This window comes from Budorcas taxicolor, chromosome 11 (assembly GCF_023091745.1).
Source record: "Budorcas taxicolor isolate Tak-1 chromosome 11, Takin1.1, whole genome shotgun sequence".
Classification (NCBI taxonomy): domain Eukaryota; kingdom Metazoa; phylum Chordata; class Mammalia; order Artiodactyla; family Bovidae; genus Budorcas; species Budorcas taxicolor.
Genome location: NC_068920.1, coordinates 134,616,511 through 134,639,873, shown reverse-complemented (window position 1 = coordinate 134,639,873; position 23,363 = coordinate 134,616,511). Strand labels below are relative to the sequence as shown.

General features: G+C 35.3%; 1 protein-coding gene across 1 annotated transcript in view; it reads right to left on the bottom strand.

The window, feature by feature from the left end:
* ATAD2B (ATPase family AAA domain containing 2B) overlaps window positions 1-23,363 on the bottom strand; it is a 125,479-nt gene that overhangs the window by 24,839 nt on the left and 77,277 nt on the right. The window contains exons 19-21 of the mRNA XM_052648748.1: window positions 12,108-12,293; window positions 3,724-3,859; window positions 1,524-1,720 (exon numbers count right to left, since the gene is read on the bottom strand). Coding sequence (XP_052504708.1) covers window positions 1,524-1,720; window positions 3,724-3,859; window positions 12,108-12,293 — 519 coding nt within the window. The remainder of the gene's footprint in view (window positions 1-1,523; window positions 1,721-3,723; window positions 3,860-12,107; window positions 12,294-23,363) is intronic.

Sequence of the window (23,363 nt, the reverse complement as noted above, 5' to 3'; positions counted from 1 at the left end):
CAATTTGAAATAAACATTTTTAACAACTTTTAAAGGTGGCTTATAGTTTTAAGATTTTCTGAAAACATCATGAGATTAAAAGCTATGCTTCACAAATATAGAATCATATGTATTAATTGTAAAAGCAAATAGGCAAGCCTTGTCATTCCAGCAGAAAAAAAATGGAAGATAGCTGTGATATAAAGAACATGGGCTTCAAATTTTAAGAAATGTTTCTCTTGGTGTGTCACTTGACAACGAGCCTCAGTTTCTTCAACTGCAAAAATAATAATGATCTCTGTGGTGGTGCTGAAAGGATCAAATAGCAAAAACTATGTGTTGTGGATAAATATACAAATAAAATTAGACTGTCCCTTTATTCCCCAAGGACTTCCCTGGTGGCTTAGATGGTAAAGTGTCTGTCTAGAATGCAGGAGACCTGAGTTCGATCCCTGGGTTGGGAAGATCTCCTGGAGAAGGAAATGGCAATCTACTCTAGTACTATTGCTTGGAAAATCCCATGTACAAAGGAGCCTGGTAGGCTACAGTCCATGGGGTCGCAAAGAGTCGGACACGACTGAGCGACTTCACTTCACTTTATTCCCCAAAAGGGAGATGTGGAAGAATAGATATATTCAGGCTTTCCAAGAGGAAAAAACACAACACTAGCTCCCAGGCATAGACAAGGTAATGGTTCCAAAGGAATCTGCTCAGATCCAAGAGTACAGATTTCACAACAAGGACACAACATTAAACTCTGAACCACTTCATAATTCAAATTTTTAAAAAAAGAATAAAAAATTAAAAATTAAAACACCAAAGTTGTTCAAACATGGAGTCTGAACTATAAGAAGAAGGCTAGTAAAGACTGCATTGTGTTCATCCACACACTACATTATCCCAGGATAAAATAAAATAAAATGTATTCTACAGTATTATAGTAGATTCCAAATGGAAAATTTCTTTTTTCATCATCACAAATCATGCTCCCACAAGGACACAAAACAATACACATAGAAAGTGAGAAATTTTCCACTGGGAGCAGAGAAAATTCTTACAGAGAAAAATAATAGGCTGTGCTTAACTTCATATACCATCTTAGTCAGAGGCATTTCCAAAATAATGAAAGACAAACTTCAGGTTTCTTAGCTACCTCTTTCAGTAAGATATACACACAATTTGGGAAACCGGTATTAACTGATTAATACCAATATTCTTTTGGAAAGCAGGATTTATCCTGGAATAAAAATAGTCTAGTATGGACAATTCACTAAAGTAACTTTTAATCCTCTTCTTAAGTTGAAGAATAAGAGATTGCAAAGATCAGTACTAATTAAGAGGACATATACAAACTGTCACTAATTTCATCCAAAGTCACCAGATGTTTGCTGATGACACTGGTAGTTATCACATGGATTAAAATTTTACAGGCTAGGGGTAATATTCATCCATGCCTTTGCTTTTTTTCCTTCCAAAAAAAGATGTCAATATTTTTTTCTTTTAGCCAGTTCAACTTCATTGTTTGCACACTACTGAAACAAGACCTCTTCAATATCCACCGGTTTGCTGAAGATGTTAAAGCGTTTATCTGTCGCCAGCCTCTTGGTTACATCCCTGAGAAACAACCGCAACTCTCTTAAAGTATTTTCCTCTTGGTCCTCCATCCGAATTTTCTCTGATTCTGATAACTGACGAGGTGGAGAAGGTAATGCAAGTGGAAGTACCTCCATTGCACAAAGACCTGAAGAAAGTAGAAGAAAATGTTAAGATTCCAACATGGCAGGTCCATGACCTACCTCAATTATTTTTCTGGCACTCCCTTGAAATGTTCTTTTAAGAAGAGAATTCCAAATATACATGAACCATGCAAATCCAGCAGGTAAAGATTTGAATGGGAACAAAAGTACATAAGGGAATTATTTATAAAATAACTTACAACAAGACTTCTTTAAAGGGCACATGATATAATTTTAAATAATTTGATCTTGAGATAGTATTTATATACAACTTTAAGAGAAATATTTCAAATCAACATAAATATTTTCAGGTGAAGTACTTGTATATGGTTTGCTGAAGTCAACTTTATTTAAAGATTGTTTCTCAAAACAAGGTTGCTTTATATGCATGAAAGTTAAACAGGCGAGTAATAATCCTTTGGTCCCTCCCAGTCCCAAACACTTCTGATTTTACACACGTCTGCTACTCTCAAATTCTTAATACAACACAGTTAGGAGAGTAAATGCCACCTGCAGGGCATGGGAGTGGGGGGAGCAGTAACTAAAAAAATCCCAAAGACATAGAGAAGATGGAAAACCCAGTGTTAAGTTTTATATATAAAGTCTATGGTATTCACTATATACTGTAAAACAAACAAACATCTTCTTAGAAGGTAAAGTATTAACTTGCCTAATCATAATGCTCTCTAATTCCTTAAAAGATTTTCCTGGTATCACACTGAAGCTCAGGATTAAAATTCTAAGTATTCTTGCTGATTTCTAAATAGCCCCTAAGATGAAAAATGAAAGTCAACAGGAGGAACAACTCAAAAAAATAATAATGTTAATCCTTAACATAGAAAATTCAGATCTACAGGACTTTAATATATCTAGGAACATGCAAGATACTTCATTAAAATGAATCACTTTAATAATAAAATATTTTAAATGCTGTTATTTAGATTAGCAGAAGGCAACAACCAATAACCAGAAGGTGTAACTTCCATGTTGAATTTCCCAAGGTTTCTGGGGGGAAAACTACACAGCTATATTCATTTGATAGATGTCCATTTTATAAACACTGAGAAAAATGTGAAAAGGAGCCACTAAAGGGCCACAGATTTATTAAAGTATTGGATAATATAACCACTGAAAAACAAAGAAGTATGAAACAGTAAGGAGTTGGCAGAAATGGGAAATGTATTTAAATATCCCATAAGAACAGCCATGAGAAACACAAAAAAATAGAACAAAAGATAAGAGGCTTAAATTTTTTCTAATAAACAGGACTGCTATTTTTTCAAAGACACTGAAAGACAGATTAATCAAGAGGATCTTATCTTTTACCACCTTTAAGATTTAGGTGGTAAAAATCTTTCCACCTTTAAGATTAGGAAGAGAAATTACTGAATAACTTAGAATGCAGCCCTTTCTTAAGTCTGGGGACTGAATAATTTTGAGGCCCCTCTTAAGGCCAAGAAAACTCTAATGCTTAAAGAGAGCCATGATAGACTTTCAAGTGCCTAGCATAATATATTTAACAAAACAGGTGCTCAATAAATACTTTAAAAATCAATTAATAAATAAAATAAACCAGAAAAGGCAATTGTTCTAATCAGGCCCAACAAAACAACCCTGACCCAGAAAGCAATCAACACAACACCTGTTGTTCACAACCTGCTAGTTCAAGCCCTCAGTACTAAAAATGACTAAAACAGAGCAGAACTAAAGACTTTTTCTATGACTTTTTGAGTCTCATAAATCTACTAGAGCATCTGGATTGAAGTGATAAAGAGATTACTTCATTAACAGTCATCCATTAGAAAAACTTTAACGATGAGGCTGTACTTTCCAATTTCAAGTCAGTTAAACACAATGGCCACTTCCATGAGTCCATCTAAAGTTATACAAAACTTGAAAAACTGTCTTCCACAAAGAACTGTTTTGTTTTAATGACTCCAAGAAAGGATATTTCTTAACTCCAACACCTTCCCCACCCCCATTTTCCTAAAGACTTTAGGAACTTTACCAGTGTGTTTCCTTCGTGGTGGAGCCATTGAGGCCTGATTGAGAATCAGTTCTTGGAAAAATTTTCTTCTGTCCTCTTCAATAGGCCTTTGAATATACAAGACCTCTTCGTACTGTATTCTAAAGATACATTTAACCTACACACATACACACACACACATAAAGACATTAAATATTAAAAGAATTAAAAGCTTATATATTATACCAAATTATAATTTCTTCAACTTCCGTACCATTTTCAATGTTCGCTGAATATTCATACGAGATTAAAGTAGTCTTAGGCTATGCTGTTGAGAGGTTCAACCTCATGGAATAAACAAGAATGAAATAATGATCCAGTTCAAGTCATTAATAAATTATGATATAAAAAAGGACGGTTGATTACAATAGTCAGATGGGGACAATCTCGAAGAGCTGTTACATGAGCTGGAAAGTAATTATCTACAATCTGTCAACACAATAGAGAGCAAGGAGGATGCTAACAGCATCGCCTTCTCTTAAGATGTTTTTGTGTGCTTCCTATCCACTGACTTCCCCTCCTGGGCTCTTTCCCTGCTGAGTCTATCCCACTGGATCCTCTGGAATCCTGGTTTCAGAGCGAACAAACTATACCTTCAATCTCATCAAAGGATGCTACACAGTGACATCACCTTTCATGCAAAACTCCCAAGGAAAATTAAGCCTGTCATACTCATATCCCAATTCCTCCCAGTTAGGGACTGCCACCTCTCCTTTGTTCACCTACTCTATAAAGACTCTGACCCCAGATGTCCCCTTTCTAAAATATGCTCTTTAAATCCTCTTTACATCATTCACATTTGTCTATACACTTCATTTGATTTTTTTTAAGAAGGTCTATTTTCTACTTCTAGACACCAAACTTTCTGAGAACAGAATTCAGGTATTTCCTATACCTACCACTATACCTGGTACCTGGTACCTTATTCAGTACATGCTTAATAAGCATGTACTGAATAAGTAAAGCTTGTGGTTTTGTTTCCCAGCCCACATCAAATTGGAAACTGCAAATAAAACAAGGAAAAAGGTCACTAATATGGAAAGAAGTGCCCACCATGGCAGTGTGGAAATACTGGATTAAAATTTAAGACATCAGATTCTAGCCCAAATTCAGGCATATATTTCTTATAAACTTTGGATAGTCCATTCAGTTTGTCACTATGAATTACAGAAATTTTAAAAAATTATTTTAACATATCTTTGTAACAAGGAGGTACATGAAGTCCTTCATTTTATAGATGAAAAAACTTAGGCTTGGAAAGGTTTATGTGACTGGCCTGAGGTCATAAAATGAATAAACAGAGAAGATTATTTAGCTGTAAAGGCCATTTTTAACTTTAAAATTCTAAGACAGAGAAGAGACAATTAATGAAAAAGAGCCATCAGAATTCAGCATTTGGATGGGAAATTACCTCAACTCAAAGCCAAATCCTTCAAGAGTTAATATAAAATTTCACCTTGTGCCCATCCAATATTTTCTTTGAAGACTACCTTCATGTAAAAATCCTTTAAACCCTTCAATCTATGCTATGCAAGGCTTTTCTTGAAAGTTCTGACAAACAAATTTACTAGTGAACATCCATTATGTGCCAAATTTCATGCCAGACACTGTAGTTATAAATCTGAAGAAAAGAGGCTTACTTCCTGCTGTCAAGTCTCAAGTCTCACAAGAAAGTACCATGATGCCATGCCAGAAGTGTTATAACAGAGCTAGTGAAACAGAGGAGACCCTACAAGGGGCAAAGATGAAGATATAGCAAATATACAGAGAAGACATAGCAGAAAATACTAACATTAACTGGTTCTTTAAAAATAAACAGAATTCAATACCTTGGAAATAGCAAGATTTTGTTCAAGTGTTTTGTTCAAAGCAAAACATTTAAGTTCAGTTTTAAATATTCTTCCTTCTGATCATTTTTCAACATTGTGTTGAACTTCATGAATATAAAAACAAACCAAATGCAAGTCTACAATAATCCCCCTGATTTGCCTGTCTGATTACTATCAACAGCCTTTTTTCTTTAAATTCACTCCTAACTATCTTCTGATGTTCCCAGACTCAAACTTCATGTTGCAACAAGACGAAACTCATACTAATTCCCTGAACGAATCATGTTCTTTCACACTGGTTCACAATGTGGTTTTTATATATGCTATTCACTCTTTCCTAAACTTTTTTTAACTCTCCACTCAAGCCAATATTTTTTGGAAGCTTTCTCTGACTTTCCCAGATAAACTCAGACATACCTTCTACTTTCTCCCTGAAACTTTTAAGTTCCATAATTGTTAGTAAATTAATTCAGCTGTGCAACTATCACAAGTCAGTTTTACTAAAAAAATATTTCCATTACTTCCCAAAAGTTCCCCTGTTCCCATCTGAAGTCTATCCACACTTCACTCCCAGCTGACAACCACTGGTTTGGTTTCTGCATCTAGAGATTTCATTTCTTCTGGAAATCATATATCATAGAACTGGTAGTCTTCTGTGCCTAGCTTCTCTCACTTTTAGAATCATATATTGAGGTTCACTCATGCTGGACAATGTATCAGCAGTTTACTCCACTTATTGCTGAATAATATTTCACTCTGTATGTATGACATTTTGCTTCACTAATCACCAATTAATGAATACTTGGGTTATTTCCACTATGAAGAATAATTCTAGTAGGAACACTGGTGTACAAGTCTCTGAGTGAATGTATGTTTATATTTCTCTGGAGTAGTTACCTAGGAGTGAAAATGCTGAGTCATATCATAACATTTTAAGAACTGCCAACTTTTCAATGTGGCTACACCATTTTACAATCCTCCAGCAATATATAAGAAGTCAAGTTTCAACTTCTATCTGCTTCCTTGTTTAAAAATCCCTTTTCTTTTCTTTGTTCAACCCTGGACTCTTTTTTCCTAATTCTCCTAAATAGAAATAACTTGTAATTCTCATATATCTCAACTAAAATTCTCCAACTGTTCTCAGAAAAAATCTTCAGGGTCCACAGAAGTATATTACTTACACTGGAATTTTGCAAAAAAAAAAAAGGAATGAGGTTAGGCAGGACTTTCATAAAGCCTTTGTGATAATTCAATGGTCAATTTCTTTTTCCATTTAACAAACATTTACTAAGCAATTCCAGTGTATTAGGAAGTGAAGGGCTATAATACAGTCCCCTCCTCTCAAAAAGCTTGTGGTAGCGGTTAGAGATTCAAATGTTTTGGTCTCCACACGTCATTAAACTCTTAAAAATTACTCAAGAACCCAAAAGAGCTTTTGTTTATCTGGGTTATATTGGCCAATATCTATGTACTAAAAATTACAACTAAGAACCTTCCAAATAATGTATTCATTTAAAACATATTATATGTCAACACTAAAATATATTCTTCTGATGAAATTATTTATGAAACAGACACAGAATCACAGACCTAGAGAATAGACTTGTGGTTGCCAAGGGGGAGGGTTATATTGGGAGTTTGGGATTAGCAGAAACAAACTATTACATACAAAATGAATAACAGAAGAGAATAAGAATGTATGTATAACTGAATCACTTTGCTGCACAGTAGTAATTAACACAATGCTGTAAATCAACGATACTTCAATGAGATAAATTTAAAAACACATATTCTGTTGAATATCATTATTGACTCAATGGACATGAACTTCCGCAAACTCCAGGATATAGGGGAGGACAGGGAAGCCTAGTGTGCTGTGGTCCATAAGGTAGCAAGAGTCAAACATGATTTAGCGACTGAACAACAAAACACTCTTTTTGAAAGACATATTTTTTTCAAAATATAAAATATTATATACGTAAAATAAAATTCAGTGAGAAAAGTGGCACTATTTTACATTTCTTCAAATCTCTCTAATGTCTGGCTTAATGAAAGACAACTGGATTCTCATTTTCTGCTTCTGCATTCAATCTGCTACAATAATGTGGTGATTGCTTTACATTAAGAAAACCCATATTCAAGAAGATACAGGGCTTCCCGGGTGGCGCAGTCATAGAGAATCCGCCTGCCAATTCAGGAGACATGTGTTGAACCCCTGGTCTGGGAAGATCCCACATGATGCAAAGCAACTAACCCCGCGCACCATAACCACTGAGACTGCTCTAGAGCCCAGGAACCACAACTACTGACCCCATGTGGCACAGCTACTGAACTCCATTGTGCCCTAAAGCCCACACTTCACATCAAGAGAAGCCACAGCAATGAGAAGCCCACACACTGCAACTAGAGAGTACCCTCACTCCCTGCAACTAGAAAACAGCCAGCATAGCAACAAAGACTCAGCACAGCCAAAACAAACAAGATACACAGCTTAAACAACAACAACAAAGAGGAATGTGACAAATCTCTGAATGTCCTGTGAGGCCCACAGGGGTCCATGGATCACAATTTGATAACAGTCAGTCTAGAACGATGATTTCCAATTTTTTTTTTTTTGATGAAATGCCTCATCAGTAAAAAAAAAAATTGAAAATATTCCCTCCAGTACACGCATAAACATATTATTCTACTAATATTACCATTTCTACTATGAAACATACTCACTGTAATATTTAAGATAATATGAAAAATAAAGTCCGTCTAGTCAAGGCTACGGAGAAGGCAATGGCAACCCACTCCAGTACTCTTGCCTGGAAAATCCAGTGGATGGAGGAGCCTGGTAGGCTGCAGTCCATGGGGTCGCTAAGAGTAAGACACAACTGAGCGACTTCACTTTCACTTTTCACTTTCATGCATTGGAGAAGAAAATGCAACCCACTCCAGTGTTCTTGCCTGGAGAATCTCAGGGACGGGAGAGCCTGGTGGGCTGCCGTCTATGGGTCACACAGGGTTGGACACGACTGAAGCAACTTAGCAGCAGCAACAGCAGCAGTCAAGGCTATAGTTTTTCCAGTAGTCATGTATGGATGTGAGAATTGGACTATAAAGAAAGCTGAGCACAGATGAATTGATGCTTTTGAACTGTGGTGTTGGAAAAGACTCTTGAGAGTCCCTTGGACTGCAAGGAGATCCAACCAGTCCATCCTAAAGGAGATCTGTCCTGGGTGTTCATTGGGAGGACTGATGTTGAAGCTGAAACTCCAATATTTTGACCACCTGATATGAAGAGCTGATTTATCTGAAAAGACCCTGAGGCTGGGAAAGATTGAGGGCGGGAGGAGAAGGGGACGACAGAGGATGAGATGGTTAGATGGCATCACCGATTCAATCGACATGAGTTTGGCTGGTGGAGTTGGTGATGGACATGAGTTTGGCTCGGGGAGTTGGTGATGGACAGGGTGGCCAGGCGTGCTGTGGTTCATGAGGTCACAAACAGTCGGACATGACTGAGTGACTGAACTGAACTGAACTGACCTCTGGACTTAGAAAAGAGGGAAAGATACAAAGACACATTTACAAGAGAATTTTAAAAGGGCTCTAAAGGATGAAATTGTCACTTTGTCCCACAGAAAGAAAACATTTTTGTATCCCTATTAGTCCCATGATGACTAATTCTTTTTTGTTTTGCTTTGCTTTTAAAAATTTAGTAGAGAACCTTTTCTTTTCATCTCTGAACGAGTTTATTTCCTGATGAGAACAGTAAGTAGCATTTATTATAGAAGATTTAGAAACCAGATAACAAAAATAACTAAAATCTTAAGACCCAGTGATAATTACTATTATTAATAGTTACACAGTTTTATTTTTATATATATGACTATATAATACATAATTATTTCTATATAAACCCAGATAATGCTATACATACTAATATAATGTCTATAATTTTTGGCAATATATTCAAGCATCTTTCCATGACATTGTTTTCTACATCAATATTTTTAATGGTCTCACTGTATTTCATGGAAGGAATCTACTATGACCTAACCAATCCCCTGCTGCTGCTGCTGCTGCTGATGCTGCTGCTATAGCTTCAGTCGTGTCCGACTCTGTGCGACCCATAGACGGCAGCCCACCAGGCTCCGCCGTCCCTGGGATTCTCCAGGCAAGAACACTGGAGTGGGTTGCCATTTCCTTCTCCAATTCATGAAAGTGAAAAGTGAAAGTGAAGTCGCTCAGTCATGTCCACTCTTAGCGACCCTATGGACTGCAGCCTACCAGGCTCCTCCATCCATGGGGTTTTCCAGGCAAGGGCACTGGAGTGGGGTGTCATTGCCTTCTCCGAACCAATCCCCTACTATAGGGTATTTAGTTTCCAATCTATGAAGAAAAGCTCTCTGATAAATACTCTTGTATTTTTTATTTTGCCTGTGCCGTATCTTTGTGTTTGTCCCTAAAAAACTCTGTCCGTGAAGAAAGGCTATGTTAACTTTTTGTGCTATTTGTGTCCTCTTTTTTGTTTATCTATGAAAAACTACTTATCTATAAATGGCATTGCTGAACTTAAATGAATGTTTTTTATTTAAATCTATTACTATGAACTGTCCTGAAGAGAGTTTATGAAACATTTCTTTTTTAATCTGTATCTTATTGTTATTTGAATTTACCATTGAGTTTTCTTAAATACACTATAGTAACTGGCCGTTTCTTTCTTTTAGAATCACTTAGTTTTTTGCTACTCACTATGTACTTCAATTCTTCTTCCATTAATCTGGCACCTTGCTAACCTAGTTACTCAGTTGGCAACTCTCTATGCTTTTTATTTATTAACCAAATATTTATCAATAAGCACTAAGTATGACCAAAACAGAGCAATATACTAATGGCAAAGCTGAAATTAAAATGAAAGGCTTGGGGCAGAGGAGACTTTTCTAAGGACAATTAATATAAATTAATATAAAATATATAATGTAACCAGTAGTCTAACAAAATCTCCATAATCTTCACCCCACAGATAAGTGTGTCACTTTGTTCCACAGTGACTATCCTTAATACCTTTAGTAACTATTTGGTATAACAAGGGTGAAGAATACAGAAGATGGGAGGGTGGGTGCTGAAATTTTGGGATTCAATGCTAGTAAATTTCTAGTATTTTAGCTATTAATTAAGGATATTGGAATTCACAAAAAAAGTATAACAATATAGCAACACTGAAAATGTATATGATGCAATGTTAGCTTTTATAAAACTAAACTAACAATAAAATCACATATGCAAATAAACAAGAATATGGAAAATTAAAACTGCTGTATCACAAAGATAGGTTTAGTAATACTTTTATTTACAAATTTTTTAACAATATAGGGACACTTTGGGCAAATATATATTTCTGCCTAGAACACTTAATTATTCTAATTTCCTTTAATTTTTATAAAATTATAATAATAAAACTAGTTGAGAGGATCCAATTTTAAGATGTGGCTCCTAGGTTCAGTTATGTGGTTCACTCCATTCTCCTAAATCATTTCAAAAGCATTCCTACTTTATAATACTAATATAATACCAAATATTTTGTAGCTCTGTATTTTCCAAAATAAATTCACATATATTATCTCACACCAACAAGTATATTTTTCTGACTATTACTGCACACATCTTTCCACTAAACTTTACCACTCCCTGTGATTAAAGAAAAAAAAAAATTCTGATTAATGGTCTCAATAATATCAGATTCTGAATAAAAAAAGAGAAATATTCTACATTTAATATACTTTTCTTACAAGAGCAGTAAGTTGTACAAATTCACTTTAGCAAGATATATAAAAAGAGCTGAAACAGAACAAAAGAACTTGGTAAAAAAATCTGAATCATAAAATTCTAGGTAATCAAGATTTAGACTATAAAATTTGAAATATATAAAGCTTTTATAAGAACTGTGTTGCTTGGGCAAAATATTTCTAAGCACTTCTAAAGGAGATTATTTCAAAACGTGGTATGCTTAGAATGCTAAAATAATTTCTTAAAAAGCAATTTCATTCAAGAGCTGATCTCATTTTTTTCTGAAACAACTGTGATTTTTACCTTATTCTCTACTATTGAGTTGGATTTGAATTCAAATGCTAAATATCAGGTTTTAAAAATATGCAAAACATGATGCTACCAATGAAAGAGAGGAAAGGTCAAATCCCACCAAATAATCTAACAGATGGTAAGAAGGAGAAGGATAATTATAATGGCACTGATGACAATACAGCTAAGGTGTTCTTAGTAGTTACTATATAGTTACTATATAAATCATAGTCCAGTCTAAGCATGAATTATCTCATAATTCACAATACTGAGGAATATATCAAAATATATATCAAAAAATAACAAAGCAAAACTTAAAAAGCTAATTCAAAAGTCACATGGCTAATACTTGGTACAACCAAGGCATGAGCCTTGACAGTACTGATTTTATAGTAACTAAATTATGTCAAATTACAAGGAAAACTATTTTAAACCATAAGAAAACATAAATATTTCATCAGTTCTTACCTCTTCAGGCAGTTCACTGTACATGGTTTCAGAGGTAGACAACAGAAATATGGGTGAAAATGACGGTATATCTTGTAGCAGAGTCAGAAAAGTTGCTCTCACAGTTTCACTGACAGCTTCCCACCAATCACCAATGTGAGGCATGTAAACAATACTAGGTACTGTTCTTCGAGCTTCACGAAAAATCTAATTAAGGAAAGAACTGGCATTAAACATTCAAATAGAAATTATTCTCAAGTCTACATAGTAACTTCCCAATACATTAAATGTGTCAAGCCTGTTACTATAATTACAGTCAGCCTCAATATTCAAGTTGTTCAAGACATAATGCACAAACCATACATACTACTTCTATCTACCCTTATCCCACCTAAGAAAAGGAGAATATTTTGTTATTATTCCTACTCAATATGTATTAATAGTATAAAGGTTATCATATTGCTCCATTTCTCTATCCCATAAAGTAAAACACCACTATAATGCTGCAAATAAAGAGATAAGCATGCACCTATATGTCACCTACGTAAGAGTGATTATCAGGAAGCACAAAGAAGAAAAAGAAGACACAGTTCCCATGTTCGTGCACACTGCCTAACATCACTCAACATATGGATTAAATATTTTAACCAAGATATGCCACCCTAAAGCTTAAAATTAATGAACTATTCGGCTAAACCACTTGTTTACCTCCCATTACCTTAATTCAATCTTCTATAAAATAGTCACAAAACACCTTTAATCTCTAAAAAGCAATAAATAAATTAGCAAAAAACTATGAGATACTCCCACTTCAGAAAGTAGAAAATAAAGTTTCCCCAGGTGTTAAAGAGTCTTAACCATAGCTTCAGCCACAGTCTGCCAACACATGCAAATAAAGACCAGGCTGGCAATTAAGAAGTTGCCAGACAGAACTACTGCCCTTTTACATAAAAGTCAACATCAACTCAGTAGTCCATCAACAAATTCTCATAGGTTAATATGACATCTCTTCAGTACCTTTAACAAGTGTATGAGTAAGTTAAAAATCTGACTATCAGGGACTTCCCTGGCTGTCCAGTGGTTAAGACTTCATGCTTCAAATGCAGGGCACAGGTTTGATCCCTGGTTGGGGACTAAGATCCACATGCCATGCGGTACAGCCAGAAAAAAATAAATAAACCTGTCTCTCTCTCTTCAATATGAGAATTCTACTTCTAAAATTCTCTATTTTCTCTTAAACACATTTCAATTAGCCTATGTAATGTGCAAGATACAGAAATGAGAATCAAATAGTTTATATGATTATCAAAAGATTCCTAAGATTCAAAAGGATTATTTTTCTTTAATGAGTTAGCCTACCACTTGTATGAATTTTTCAAATATTATATTTTATATAGTTTTAAATCTCCTGGGTAAAATAAAATATACTGCCAATTTAATAATAAGCCAGATGAAAGATGCTAAAATAAAAATTTCCAATTGGAAATGTAGATGTTATGATCACTCACATCAAAAGTAATATTTGTTCCTTCCCTTCCTTTAACATTTGCATATCCACCAATCCAGAACAGTTGTACAGTACAACTCCTTCAGGACCTTCAAATTTTGACCTTTTCTGCAAATACACACCCTCTTATCCTGGATCTTGAAATCCAAGGATTATTATTTTCCAAAATTCATGTAGAAGATTCACAAGAGAAAAACAAGCATAAATGTTGGCAAAAGGAAGGAACCACACAGGAGCACAAAGGCAAGAGAGGTATTTGATTCCAAAAAAATGTTCTTAATTTTACTACATGCCACCTAAATCAGGCATGGTATGTAGAAGACAGTGACCAATGGCTGTTGCTGATAAAACAAGGGTAAGCCAGCAGGAAGAAAAAGGTGATTATATGAAAAAGACTAACAAACTTCACAGCTTACTAAAAAACCTCACAAAACTACCTACCTAATTCAGCCATGCAGGTTACCACATGCCCAGGGAAAGATGAAAAAACATGCCTTTTTTAAAAAATGAAATTTGCCTTGCTAATTCTATTATCTGTAGGTTAGATTTTCTATTAATACATGGATTGAGAACATCTACGTGCTAGCAAAGATACGAGAGTACAGGCAAAGCAACAGACAGTTTAAATGATAATAAACAATTTTCCAGAGCCATAAGTTAAACAGTGCAATAATGCAGGTATTTCAAACATATCTGCAAGGTTGAACTACATATATATATAAGTATCACCAACTGTAAAAGAGTGAAGGGATATTTCTATTTCTTTCCTTTTCTCATCCAAACCTCTCAAAATTAGCACACTGAATAAGATAATAATATCTCATTACCCTTTTTATTTCCAAAGACTTTAGGAAAGCATCTTTATTAGAACTTTTTGAAATTATATTTGAAAACCTAGCGGGCAAAAAATGATCAGGAAAAAGTCTAAGATAAATATAGAAAAATAAAAAGGCTCAGACTTTCTGGTCCATGAATATATAATCACATGAATCAAGAATTAATCTAATTATATGCAATATCAATAATCAGGGAATAGTTTTCTCTGAAACTTTTAAAGGAAAAACATCCTTAATTTCCAGAAAAATTTAAAAATGCTACTAAAACAAATTTCCTTTTTAACTCCTTATTCTATTTTATCTCTGAATGTTAAAATAAACTTTTATATTTTCCTTAAATAGTCAACCTATCCTAATTCTCCTGTTTTGGAACGAAATTTCAAAAAGAATAGACTCTGAGGATAGTATTTAAAAACTGATTTAAAAGTTTAATCATATTGTGTGTGTGTGGGTTTTTTTTAATGTAAAGTCAGCTCTTCAGCAGTTTCCAGGTAATTTTAGAAGTTGTAGAATAAAATAGTTGTGGTGGTTTAGTTGCTAAGCCATGTCTGACTCTTTTGTGAGCCCATGGACTAAAGCCCTCGAGGCTCCTTTGTCCATGGGATTTCCCAGGCAACAATACTGGAGTAGGTTGCCATTTCCTTCTCCAGGGGATCTTCCCAACCCAGTGATCAAACCCGGGTCTCCTGCATTGGCAGGCGGATTCTTTACCACTGAGTCACAAGGGAAGCCCCATGGAATAAGATACACTCTGTGAAATCAATTAACTAAATATTTCATAGGAGAAAAATAAAGCCTAGTTTTAGTGAAGCGGCAACTGTCTTGGGAACAAGTGATGCCATTTGATAACTAGAAAAATACTCACCTATAGGGTGTCTTGGATTGGTGGATGTGCAAGGTGTAGTAGAAAACAGAAAAACTGTTATAGAGAAAAAAAGACAGTAGGCCAAATTACTGAACCAACCGTTTCAAAATACCTCTGACATGACCAGCACTCTTGCACAAACAAATGAACGAACACCAGTGTATGTGAATGTTCATTTTGATTCTTTAAACAATATACTTCTGGCCTCTTCCTCTCCCAGACATCATAGTCCTGTATATAACTTTTTAAATTTCTTTATTTGAAAAAAAACCACAAACTATTTTCTCTGAGTATTGATGATATGAAAGGCAAAAATTGGGCCTTTCATGCAAGGAAGCACTAATAATATAAACTGCACTTGTATTTATGAGTCCTTAGTTCAAAAACTAAATTTCAAATCAGTACACTAGATATCAAATTAAAATGTTCAGTGCATGAAAATTTACTGTATCTTTAAAAAATTAAGAATATACAGCCTATAACAAGCCACTTTAAAAACTGAAAACTAGACTAATTTTAAATGCAAAGGTACATGAAGCAGAACGCTCCAAGCCAGTACAGTTTTCACTTTTCTAAAAGGGGCTACATGAGAAAAACAACTTTGTATCATCAATAAATTTCCAGAATTTGTCTTGGTCACTTTACAATATTATGAATGTACTAAAATTATAAGACATAAGTAAAAGAAAAATCTTGGTGGCTAATTTATTCTCAATTTTTATAAAAATTAAAAAGTACTATTTAAATAAGTTTAATTCCTTAAACCATGATATCAAAAAAAAGTTAAAATAATACTATGTCTCCATTATCAATAACTTTATTCCATATATGTCACTTATTCCATTTTGAGCATCTCTGTGAAAATAAGGCACTGCCTGAGGTTTGAAGATTCAGGATTCAAGAAATAAAAAGCCCAATTTCTTTACAAGCATATAAAATCAGCCTGTTAAAAAACCCAGCTATACTAGAGTTTCTGAACAATGGGTTTAATACGAATCAACATTTCTTGAAAATTAAAACACCCAAGTTCCTTTTCTGATATTTTCATTGCTAGAAACTTCAATAATTTCAGTAAATGTGACACAATCTGGGCCAGGATAATTTAATTGGTTTACAACTCCAAGAAAAAAAAAGTGCTATGGCAAAACACAGATGTGTTAGCCATGTACACAAACACAAGAGCTTCCCCAGCATACACAGAGCGTTATAGAGAAACCCAGAAATCCTCTTTCACAAACACAAGGGGATCCAAAGTATACACACAGGTAAGTATATTAATTCCTTAATGCCACATAACCAAAACAGATTTTCCCTGAGAATTTCCAGATATAATTTCTTTCTGGGGAAAAATAAATACTAAACTTTTACCCTCCAAAAAACCTTACTGACCATGTGAAATTACTCGTAACAACATACAGTACCCAAACTCCAAAGCTTTTGACAGGTTATATTTAAATTTATCGACTCAGTTATACCTCGATAGTAATGAAAACAATTAAGTAACACATTCATCAATCACTTTTTCCCTAAATCAGCAATGGAAATAATACAAGAGGGGAAAAAAAAAAACATCTGAAAAAGTCAGTAAAAGGGACTCAGAGTTGTTGCAATTTTTAAAACATTTTATTTTCAATTGGAGGATAATTACTTTAATATACTGTGATGGTTTCTGGCATACATCAACAACATGAATCAGCCATAGGTACACATGTTTCCTCCCTCTTAAACCTCCCTCCCACCTCCCTCCACATTCCACCCCCTAGGTTGTCACAGAGCACCAGCTTTGAGTTCCCTGAATCATATGCAAATTCCCAATGGCTATCTATTTTACATATGGTAGTCTCTATGTTTCAATGCTACTGTCTCAAATCATCCCATCTTCTCTCCCAGCTTCTGAAAGTTCTCTATGTCTATTTCTCCACTGCTGCCCTGTAGATAGATTCATCAGTACCATCATTCTAGATTTCATATGTATGCATTAATATATGATATTTGTCTTACTCTTTCTGATTTACTTCACTCTGTATAATAGGCTCTAGATTTGTCCACCTCATTAGAGCTGCTATTTTTTAGAGAGTGTTAACACAGTAAATCTTTTACTGCGGATACTGACATCTCCAGCCTTGCTGTAGGGGCTCAATAGTTACTTGTGAACTGACTGGGACAACCACAAATCTTCCAGGCTACATCAGTTTCCATTCTCCTACCCTTAGAATCTTTGGAAGACTATGAAATGCTAAGTAAAATACATACAGACATGCTCACACACAGAGCGACTTTATGAACTCTGGCAATTGTTTCAGTTATAAATGTCAAACTACTGTCCAGTAATCAGCAAAAACAGCAGTCCCCAACTTTTCTTCAAACCTTTTCTTTGGCACCAGGGACTTTTTTGGCACCATTTTTCCATTGGGGGCAGGGGGGCAGGCGGCGGGCCACAGATATCGAGATGATTCAAGTGCGTTACATTTACTATGCAGCTGCTGATCTGACAAGAGGCTTAGCTTAGGCAGTAATGCCAGCAATGGGGAGCAACCGTAAATATAGATGAAATTTTACTCACCTCCTGCTGTGCAGCCTGGTTCCTAACAGGCCACAGACTGGTACCAGCTATGGCCCTGGGGTTGGGAACCCCTGAGATAAAACTATATTTCTAAGTGTTTATTTACTGAAGACTTAAAATAGTAACAACTGGGATGCACATTTAAAGTGCAGGTTTCTGGGCTCATCTCAAATTTCATGAATCAGAATCAGCCAGAGAATCAGAAATTTTAATAAGCACCCCCAGGAGATTCTCATTCTCATTAAACTTTAAGAAACAATGAGAAAACCCTCCAGCAGAAACTAACTCCTCTACCACTTTTCATGCAACTGATAAAATTAATCAATAGCTGAGGCATTTGGAAGAAGAAAAAGTTTTGTCATTTATCTGCTGTGTGTGGATGTTCTAAAGAACAAGCATAAAACTTAACATGATCCTCATGGCATTAAGAAATATGAAGTAGGGCTCTTCTGCCCCTTCCATCTTAACACACATAAAAACAAACCTTTAAAGGTGATTTAAGACTTCTTCCCTTTAAAACTACCTGTCACATTCATGTTGCACTATTAAACAACCCAATTTAATTTGCATTACACATCTCAGAGGCAGAGGTAAAGAAAATCACAGAATAACTTGCCACAGATCAAACCCTTATATTCTATATCTATTTAGAGATAATCTTGTTTACAGAAGGACCAGCTACCAAGAGAAGTAAACCAAAAGGGAAGAAAAGAAAGTGAATATAGGTAAGAGAAGGATAGAGAAAAGGGATTTTTTGTTTCTCTTTCCTCAGTATTTTGGCACTTAGGTACTCTTTCTCCATAAGGCTTTTTTACCTACTTATACCCAGGCTTGTCAATCTCAAGAAAAAACTCCTCAGTTCCATTATATAATAGTCTATTTTTGAAAAGTTTTCTGGAAAAGACAGTAGTATATTTTATTATCATAAATAAAATATGTACTTAAAATTCAAAGTCAGGGATTAACTGGGACAGTTTATGTGGTCTCTGGTCAATATTCAATGAAAGTCTCAGCTTCAGCTACCAGGACTATAAAATTGAACCAGTGTCTGGGCAGATTAGACATCCATGTGTTGGTCACTCAAGAAGAGGCTGCACTTCCAACCCAAAAGCTCATAAGTGAAAGCAGAGATGAGCTGTCTTGACCCACTAGACGCAATGGAACATAACCCAAAACCCAGTGGGTTTTGTTGTTTTCCACTACCAAGTGACACTTCTCTCCACCCTCCTCACCAACATGAAAAAAAAAGTATCAAAAGCCAAGATATGTGAAAGAGACCAAAGAACATGCGGTTAGAATTCAAATTTAGCCCAATGATGCCAAGCAGGATTCAGGAAAAAAAAAAAAACAAACGAGGATCCCATAAGATCAACATACAGTTTACTATGTATTTCCTAAGTATTCCCTTACCTAACATGAAGCCAGTATTATGGCTGTGAATATACACACACGTTAGCCATAAGGAACAACTAACTAGACAGAGAATACCCTCTTCACTTTGAAAATGTTCTACCTTCAAAGTGATTTTATCTTTCAGTTTGCCTGAAACTTTCAAATACACAAGTAAAAAGAAAAAAATTTCTAAACTATATAACAGAGTATAAACCAAAATGGCAAAGTTTACTCATTCCCCTAATCCTCCAAATGCCTTCCCCCAAACCAAAACAATTATTTAACAGGTTTTTTTTGGGGGGGAGGGGGAGTGTAATTCTTGGATGAAATTTCTACTTATATATAAACATGGACATATATTTTTTAAGTTTTTTTTTAACACAAAGAAGATCATACTTAGATTGATTTATAATATCTAACAATACGGAGACCACTTTTATATCTCCTTCATCATTCCACATCAGCCTATATAAATCTTTTACCTCACTCTTGTTAGACTTCTTAGTATTTCTGTTACTATACTTTAGCCAGTCCACCATAAAAAGGACATTTAGTTTGCTTCTTTTTGTCTTATTATTTGCTAATTCTACACAATACTTTGATGAATACCCCTGTACATTCAAGAGTGAATACTTATAGCTAATGTATCTTTAGGAAATGTTTCTTAATGTAAATTTCCTGGGTCAAAAAATAAATTTACATTTCCACTCACCAAGTATGAGTGCTCACATATCCAATATTAAGTTTATCAAGCTTTTCATTTTCACAAGTCTATAGTTGTTTAAAATAGCATCTTTCTGCTTTAACATGCTTTTTTTCCACTTATAGGTAAGACAAAGAATCTTTTCAAAATTTTATTGGTTGCATTTGCCACTTTTTCTCCCTATAAATGACATGCTCCTATTTTCTCAATTCTTATTAGGTTGTTATCCTTTCTTCTTCCTGATTTTAATATGTTTTTGTACAGCTAGGAAACTTGTTCTTGACAGGTGTTACAAATACAAATCTTTGCCAGGTTATATCTATTAATTTTATTTAAAGAAAAGTTTTTTGTCATGAGTAATTTAAAAATTTTATAAAGTCAATTTTATTCTTATTTTTCTTGGCTTCTATATATTGCTTTGAAATTACTTTCCCATATCCAAGATAATATACTACTCTTGTGAATTATCCTAACACTTTAATAGTTTCATTAACAATCTAGAATTTACTGGGCCTAAATTTTAGGCAGAAAATCCAGTTTTTCTTTTTCCTTCAGAGAGCCAGCCAGTTTTCTAAGACTATTTATTAAATAATCTATCTATTCTAAGATACAGAGCTTCCCTTGTAACTCAGTTGGTAAAGTCTGCCTGCAATGCAAGAGACCTGGGCTTGATTCCTGGATGGGGAAGATACCCTGGAGAAGGAAATGGCAACCCACTCCAGTATTCTTGCCTGGACAATCTCACTGACAGAGGAGCCTGGCAGGCTATAGTCTATGGGGTCGCAAGAGTTAGACATGACTGAGCGACTAAGTACACACACATTCTAAGAAATCAAATGTCATCATCATCATATACTTAACATCATCAGACACTAAATTCTATTTCTACACAGGCCTAAGCATGATTTCTCACTTTTGTTCCATTGTTTGTCAGTCTACTCCTGCACAGGTACAAGTACTGTATTATCACAGCCCTACTACATCTGTTGGAGAAGGAAATGGTAACCCACTCCAGTATTCTTGCCTGGAAAATCCCGTGGACGGAGAAGCCTGGTAGGCTACAGTCCATGGGGTCGCAAAGAGTCTGACACGACTGAATGACTTCACTTCACTACATCTGTAAACATCTGGTAGGGATATCTCATTACAGTTTCTCCTTTAGAATTCTCCTTGCTATGCTCATATTTATTTTCTAGAGAAAAAAAAAGAGCCTTTTTTTTTAATGTCTCCTCTTAAATGTTGGGGGGGGGGGGATTATTATTGAGATTGCCCTTAATTTAGAAAAGAACTCATGGCTCTCCAATGTTGAGTCTTACCAGTCACGAGCTGTATGTAGCAGTAGAGATAAACATGATGACAGCTGTCATTGTTGGGTACTGTATGCCAAGACTATTGGATGAGCTTGTTTCAATAATCAAAATAACCTTACGTGGTACCATTATCTTTGTTTCATAGATGAGACAATTGAGGCTCACAGAGGTTAAGCAACGTATCTGCTGCTGCTGCTGCTGCTAAGTCACTTCAGTCGTGTCCGACTCTGTGCAACCCCATAGACAGCAGCCCACCAGGCTTCCCCGTCCCTGGGATTCTCCAGGCAAGCACACTGGAATGGGTTGCCATTTCCTTCTCCAATGCGTGAAAGTGAAGTCGCTCAGTCGTGTCTGACTCTAGTGACCCCACAGACCGCAGCCTACCAGGCTCCTCCGTCCATGGGATTTTCCAGGCAAAAGTACTGGAGTGGGGTGCCATTGCCTTCTCCGAAGCAACATATCTAAGGCCACAAAAATACAAATACATTGAGATTTTAATCTTTGCAATATGATTTGAGTATACACTTTGAATCATAGTAAATATAAACGAGGTATGCCTTTTCACCTATACAGCTGTCCTCAAGTGACTTTTAAGCTTTCTTCTTTTAGGCCATACAAATTAATTGTTAATTCCTATGTAAAATTAGTTGCTATTAATATTTTAAATGGGACCTCTCCTTTTATTATGCAGTTGACCCTTGAACAGGTAGGGGTTAATCTGTGAATAATTTATAGTCAGGCCCTCTGGATTTGCAGTTTCTCCACATCCACAGATTCAACCAACCACAGACTTTGTCGTTTTGTAGTTACTGCTGAAGAATATCTGTCTATAAGTGGACCCATGCAGTTCAACATTAACTTTGAAATTATCCACCTTACAGAATTCCCTTATTGGCCCTAATTGTTTTTTAGTTAATACTACAATCATATCATTGGCAAAAAAAAAAATTTTTTTGGTCCACACATATACATGTAGCTCCATCTTTATTTTACTATACTTACTTCCCAGAGGGCTTCCCTGATAGCTCAGTTGGTAAAGAATACGCCTGCAATGCAGGAGACCCCAGTTCGATTCCTGGGTCTGGAAGATCCACTGGAGAAGGGATAGACTACCCACTCCAGTATTCCTGGGCTTCCCTTGTGGCTCAGCTGGTAAAGAATCTGCCTGCAATGCAGGAGACCTGGGTTGGGAAGATCCCCTGGAGAAGGGAAAGGCTACCCACTCCATTCTGGCCTGGAGAATGCCATAGACTGTACAGTCCATGGGATCACAAAGAGCCGGACACAACTGAGCGACTTTCACTTTCAGTTTACTTCCCAGAAGTATTTTGAGAGGAAATTGGTGGTTCATTTAGGTTTTGACATTTTTTGGTTCTGGAGTTTTTTTTTTTCACCTTTTGTGTCCATATTCTCTTTTTATTCTTTATCTTTGTTCACAGCACTGTGTCGTTTTATTGGCAAATATTTTTAACTTCAAAATGTTCATTCCAATATTTATATTTCCCCACATCTAACTGAATCAATTCTGCATGCCTTAGTAATAATAGTACATTACTCTTTCGATGTGCTACTAGATAAATTTGGAATATTTACTTTATGTCCACTGTCTAAGTGAGATTGGTCTACAGTTTTCTTTGTATTTCTTTCAAAGGTTTAGCACCATTCTTTTTCATGATTTCACATCTTCTTCTATGCTTTGGAACAGTTTAACCAGCATCAAAATAATCTTAACCTTTAAGATTAAAAGAATTCACCTATGAAATTGTTTGGACTCAGTGCTTGTTGACACTCAATTTCTTCTTCCACAACTATTGTCTATTTAGATTCTCTCTCCTCTGAAGTCACCTTATTAATAAATATTTTCCTAGTAAATCACTTGGATTTATTTTAAATGGTACTGAGTTATTCCCCTACTTGCATAAAAACTACAATAATTTTGTCTCACTAAAAAAGAAAAACATGAGCAAACATATAAATCAACCTTATTGGAGAACACTCACAGCCAGGATAAATTAAATGTATAAAACTTGGAGAAAATCACTGGTATAAAGTTTTTTAGTCAGGCCATGGGTTTTGGGAAAAAAATCTTTAATTAGGACTT